General features: G+C 41.1%; 1 protein-coding gene across 1 annotated transcript; it reads right to left on the reverse strand.

The window, feature by feature from the left end:
- Positions 1–3,444: 3,444 nt before the first annotated feature.
- LOC124169190 (RNA-binding protein lark-like) lies at positions 3,445–4,278 on the reverse strand. Its single transcript, XM_046547705.1, has one exon. The coding sequence runs from the start codon at positions 4,156–4,158 to the stop codon at positions 3,562–3,564; it is 597 nt and encodes a 198-aa protein (XP_046403661.1). The 5' UTR covers positions 4,159–4,278; the 3' UTR covers positions 3,445–3,561.
- Between the last annotated feature and the right edge of the window lie 2,301 nt (positions 4,279–6,579).

A 6,579-nucleotide genomic window follows, 5' to 3' on the forward strand; every position in this document is an offset into this window, starting at 1 on the left:
TCGAGAAGTTATTGCGGAGATATTTATTGTAACTTTTTTATCTGAATTCAATTTTTTGCAATGCTTATGAAGCTCTCCTCTCCTATTATTTTTACTAATAATTGCATGAGCTCATTATAAGGTTATACTACTGTAGAACTCGGGCAGTAACTGAGATTTGTATTGCAGTAACTTCTTAAACCAAATAAAGTTTTCTTTTGTGCTTAATAGCCTCTTTTGAGAGTTGTTTTTCAAAAATTTTATCGGCTCCTTGTGGACTATACCTGATGAGGTTATGCTGCTGTAGAACTCGAGAAGTAATTTTACACATGTGTATTTTTTAACTTGTTAAACCGAATTGAGGTTTCTTGGTACATGTTAAGCTCTTTTTCCAGTCTCTTTTATGATGATTTGTTCATTGTGGGGTTTTACTACGATGGAAATCGAGGAGTAATTTCGGATATGTGAATGTTAAAATGGAATAACCTGTTTGATGTGTATATGCGGGGAAGAATAAAAAGATTAAAATGAGAAGAGGTTGGAACAAACGTGGAAATTCTTCTTATTGGTCAGTGGGCATCGGAAGCGATGGGTTTTAAGTGACTAGAGTTGGAAGATGCTTGCCCGGTGCGTTTTATTCGTAAGTTTAAAAGTACTTTGTCACCGCATCACGTATTTATGTCGAAATTTGAATAAATCGATTGAACTGTTTCTTAGAAAAAGAATTTCCTCATGTTCGTAATGGGAGGGAGAATTTATAAGTGATTTCGCTCTTTAAAAGCAAAATATCTTGGACGCTGGATAATTCGTTCAACATACTTTTATCAATATTTTATCTTATAAAAATCGAGACTGTACGATAAACGTGTATACAATCGTATTTGGTTAAAGCTGTTGGTGATTACCTTTTTGGGTGTTGCCCTCAAACGTATTTAGTTTATTGCCCGACGTTTCGTGGCCGCTGGTCACTTCTTCTCAAGGCATGGTTACACGGTACATTAACACGCACAATTTAATATACGTATGCGTGACCGGAACGGAACATGTGCGAATGCATGAACTAAATTAGAACAGCTTCTATTTTCCGTTCATGTGTTCGCACAAGTTGGGTGGCTACACGGTACATTTTCGTGCTCATTCACGCGTTCATACATTTGGACATTAACCCGTGCGTGTTTATGTATCGTGTAACCAGGCCGGCAGGGAATAAGGATAGTTTTTCCGTGGAGGACATTGTTAAAGGTTAATGGAGGGAAGGAGGTTGAAAGGGGAAGGGGTGAATGAGTTGTCATTATAATTTTACCTAACTTCAAAGCTGTATCTCACGCGTAGCTGATTTTGTAGCCAATTACTAACATGAGGTCGTTCACCCAGTGGTTAAATCACATACTATTCAAAGAATTCGGTTAATATAAAGGCGTAGGTGGATTTAGGGGGGAGGGTCGTGGGCACGTGCCCCCCCAGACGCTTATAAAATAGACAATAGTTTTAATACGGTTATCATTAAGTTCGTTTTATTTAGTGTATTACGGATCCTCAATCATTAAATTTCATCTTAATAACTTTCAATTTGAATGAAGAGAATATTTCTTTAAGTAATTGTTGCATGCTATTTTTAATCTCAAGTATGAGAGGACCATTTGCCTGTCAGGACCTTGTTGGGCACGCCCCCTCCCCTCCCCCCCCCCCCCCCCCCCCCAGAAAAAATCCTGGATCCGCCCTTGTATAAAGGAAATATAAGTTACGGCGAAAAAATAATCTTCCTACCACGGCCATTCGCTTGCAAATTTAAAATAAAAATAATTGAGAAACTTGCCGCCCTATTTTCAAGAGTTGTTGACGTCATTACATTTGTGGGTAATTCACTCGTTCGCATCCATTATGGTAGTCAAATAATCTTTTCAGTGGTCATGTTTTCATGTAGCACTCTATTAATCATTTGACTATCTAAGTAATCATTGGGGCACTCGAGTGACAATGAGTGATTACTTCTGACATCTCCCTACGCTTAATCATCCCTCTTTCCCTGAGAGTGAATATGTGAAAGAACACTTAAAGTGGTTGCGTAGTAACCAAAAGCTGAGGCCTACGTTGACACCCCAACTTTGTACATTGATGGGAAATGTACAAGTTGGCAAATGAAATAAAAATAAATATATTTTATTAAAATTATGCTGCATCTCTTTCTTCGTGAGCATGATATTTAATGGAAATAAAATGTCCAACCATAATGAACTACTTGAAAATAATTACTCTACCGTTACTGGTTCAGCTTAAGGGAACTTTGCCACGAGTATTTACGGATTTTTAATTTTTCATCCTGCGTTTACATACTCGACCGGTTTCGGCGCAATTACTGCGCCATTATTAAGGGCGCAAGGTATTGGAATGGAGTTGATAATGACACCGTATGAGTCGAAACCGGCTGGATGAATAAAGGTGAAGAAAATTACCCAAGTCGTTCCTACTCCCATGATTGTGACTAAATTCTATCGTTTCTGTCAGCCAATCAGATCCATCACGTCATCTCGGATTAATGCATTTTAATCTTTACCCCATACGGAGAAGTTAAAAATCGCACTTGTGTCTGTTTGAAATTCCTCTAATATTAGCTGAGATCCGTCCCACCTCACCATTGCTACCTTCTTGCTATTTGACCGACAATCCAGATTTTCTTCCTAAATATGTTAAGAGTTACAGCTAATGTCCTAGAATCTCCAGCCACACGCGTATTGATACGATTTGCAGGGAAGTGCGTATAATTCCCCTTCTGGATAGGAAATTAAAATTCATTTTGTACGTTCCCCACTAATACATCAATTCCGACCATGGTTACGACTGTAGTATTCAATCCATTATGTCATTCATATTGTGACTCTTGTAGAAAACGTGGTCGGAATTCAAACATTCTCCTGTATTATCGTCATCATCAGTGGTCAACAATCCTAAGATTTATTTATACTGAAAAAAATGGAAGGTAATTATGAATAGGAAATAAAATAGTTGTTGACGATGTAATTTGGAAGTAGGAGATAATTCCAAATTTTCTATATAGTAGGAGACGCATACATCTTTGCTGTTTGCTGCGTCCTTCGTGTATAATGTGAAAAGACAAAGCCTTCATCTTTTGATATAGTACTCCTTTTTCCCACCTAAATTTTTATATAATAAATGAATTATATTGTTACGTGCGAGGGTTCCAATAAAAAAACAACTATTCTTATTTCCGGAACACTTAACACCTTTATTTCAGTAGAAGTCGTACACATTAACTCTCACTTCGTTCTCAAAACACAATCTCCTTCAATCCTCTATTTACTCTAATCTCTTCGTCGTTAAAATAAATAATCCCCGTTGTCATGGATGATTCCTCCGCTACACTGCCCCCTCCTCAAGGCTGTTTCGTCCCGGAACAGTTCTTACCCATGCCTTGACCATGTTGTTCGGCCGCCAACGTGCATTCACCTCTTGATCCTCCTCAACTCTTGCATTGCCACCTTCGTAAGGTGCCTGTCGATTGTAATGGACTACCTTCGCCTTTCCTCTAGGGGTTTGTGGAGCATGTCAGGGTATGTGCGGCGCTCAGGTTCGGGCAGTGTAGTAGCCATCATAGCCTCTGTCATAACTGTCATAGTATCCATTCCTCATTGATGGTGGAGGTGGCAGTCCAATCCTGTCCATTCCAGGGCCCCTGCCATCCATTCCTGGTCCTCGTCTGTCATAGTCCCCACGACCGTCCCTCATCATGTACGGAGGTGGGGCTCTTCCCATTCTCATCCCCCTCATTGGTCCTCCTCTACCTCTCATCATTGGACCGAAGCCTCTACCACGACCACTCTTCTTACTAGAAGATTGCTCAACGCTAATCTGGACACCCATAAATTCAGCATTGTTCAGGGCCTCTATGGCACGGCTGGCCATCTCATCAGTCTTCATGTGCACAAAGCCATACCTGTTTAAAATGTCACACTCGGTAACAGTTCCATACCGCTCAAAAAGGGCCCTCAGATCTTGTGCCTTGGCGTCTTCAGGGAGACCGCCCACGAAAATTTTAGTTTTAGGGGGAGTGCTCCCAGTACGGATATCGTCACCCATTTTTGAAATTTTAGTAAGATGCGTAGTCCGTCGATCTGCTCTGCTCTGGAAATGGTGTCGATCGAGAAAGCGTCCCTGCCGCATCGTACTATTTTGGCAGCGACTACGGACATGTCCAAGCTCCCCGCAATCCCAACAGCGTATATCTCTTTTTGTGGGTTGTCCTGTCCTCCGTAAAAATTTTGAGACGATCTTTTCGATCCTATCTTCGAGAGATTCTTCTTTGCTCGTGCTTCGGACATGAGTTAGGATTTTCGAAGTTTCGGTTGCCGCTTGGAATTCCAAGGCTCGGGCTAGTGCGTCGTCCAAAGTTTTTGGGTGCATTAAGCGTAGAGCTCTCTGCAGTTCCGGATCAGCTTTACCAACCACGAAAGACTCTGCTGACAATCGCTCAATAAATTCACTGGGCGCCGAGGGATAAGCCAAGAAAACGAGTCGCGCGATGTCCGCTTCAAATTCCTGCAGTGTCTCGCCACGGTTTTGACGTCTAGTGAGCAATTGGCTGTGGTAGACTTGTTGAAGGTGTTTGTCACCGTACCTCATTTCAAGTCGGCCCACCAGACACTCGTAGTTCCTGTGTTCATGGTCAGGCATCGCTTGAAGAATGTTCAAAGCGTCTCCTCGCAGCGCCACAATCAAGCCCGTAGCTCTGTCTTCCTTCGTCCACCCGTTGGCGTTGGCCGCGGCTTCAAACTGCTTGAAGTAAGTAGACCAAGGAATCTTGCCGTCGTATGTAGGTGGTTTTACACGCACGGCCTTGATACTAGGAGCTAGTCCTGAGAATACTCCAACAGTGCCCGTTTGCGTCAATTCTTGAGCGAGAGTTTTCAGACGATCTTCAATACGCTTCTCTACGTCGACTTCTACCATTTTTAAATCCTCTTTTACGTTCCTTAATCTCTCTTGCACGCCTTGTACTTCCGAAGAGACGTATTTTAGTTCTTCCTTCATCTCGTTGACATCTGCTTCCAGCTCATCTTTTACTCCGCTAACGTCATTTTCAAGCTTGTCCTTTAATTCTCTGACGTCGTCTTCCAACCCACATTTTACTTCAGAGATCTTCGCCAGCAATTCGTCTTTGATCGTGCGAATATTACTGGCTATTTCTTTCAAAGTTCTGGAATACTCGGCACTCTCTTCTTTAAATACAGTGAGGAAATGCGAGAATTCATGCGCGCCGACTTCTATCTCGAAGGAGAAATCCTCGGGGTCCACGCCTTCGGCCTGAAGCGCCTCACGAAGTCGCAACTGAAGTACTGCTTTCATCCCGCTTGTCTCCATGTCACGTTCCGCCAACTCGCGCTTCAAATCCGCCACTTTCAACTCACTTAACTTCGCTGCTTTTGAAGCCATGCTCCTACTTCGATTGAAAATAAGTCGCGCTTCATACAAAAAAAACAAACACTATAATTTATGTTTCGTCCCCTTCTGACACCAGTTGTTACGTGCGAGGGTTCCAATAAAAAAAACAACTATTCTTATTTCCGGAACACTTAACACCTTTATTTCAGTAGAAGTCGTACACATTAACTCTCACTTCGTTCTCAAAACACAATCTCCTTCAATCCTCTATTTACTCTAATCTCTTCGTCGTTAAAATAAATAATCCCCGTTGTCATGGATGATTCCTCCGCTACAATATATATAATAATGAACAATTATTGATAGTGCAGAGATATTTGGAAATAAAACCATGGAAGGCATTTCGGTATTTGGGACTTATATATGTATTTTATTCTAGTCAACTAATCTATACTTCTAATAAAACTAACTATATTTATACTCATCATCATCACTGATCAACAATCCTAACATTGGTTTGACGCAGCTCTCCACTCAATTCTCCTATTAGCCAATCTTTTTTTTCTCTTTTAATTCTTTCTTTACCTACTCCATATATTTTTTCCGTGGTCTTCCTTTTTCATCATTGTCGTCCACTTGTCCGTCGGCGATTGTCTTGATCAGGCCATCATGTCTCAAGGTATTGCCTTTAAGGTTGTTTCGACTTCGTATTGGTTAGATTGATTTGACGCTGCTCTATAATCAATTCTACTATCAGCTAATCTTTTCATACCTACGTATTTCTTCGCTTTCACATCCTTCTTTACCTATAACACATATTTTGTTCGAGGTCTTCCTTTTCCGTTCATGCCACCAACTTGTCCGCCGACGATGGTCTTCATCACGCCATCATGTCTCAAGATGTTGGCTAAAAAGTAGTTCCGTCTTCTTTTTAAGGTTTTCACGAGGCTTCTCTTCTCTCCTACTCTTCTTATGACTTCCTCATTACTTACTCGGTCGATCCATTTGGTCCTCATCATTCTTCTGTTGCACCACATTTCGAAGGCCTCTACTACTGACCTCTCCGCTGCTGTCATCTTCAAAATATAGTTTACTTTATTTCCGATTCTCTTCCTTCTTTGTGAGATAATTTTGTAGAAATAAAAACTACAATAGGGTAGTTTCCTTCATCAAAGAAAACAAAAGGCATTGATGGCGATTCGT

This window comes from Ischnura elegans, chromosome 12 (assembly GCF_921293095.1).
Source record: "Ischnura elegans chromosome 12, ioIscEleg1.1, whole genome shotgun sequence".
NCBI lineage: Eukaryota > Metazoa > Arthropoda > Insecta > Odonata > Coenagrionidae > Ischnura > Ischnura elegans.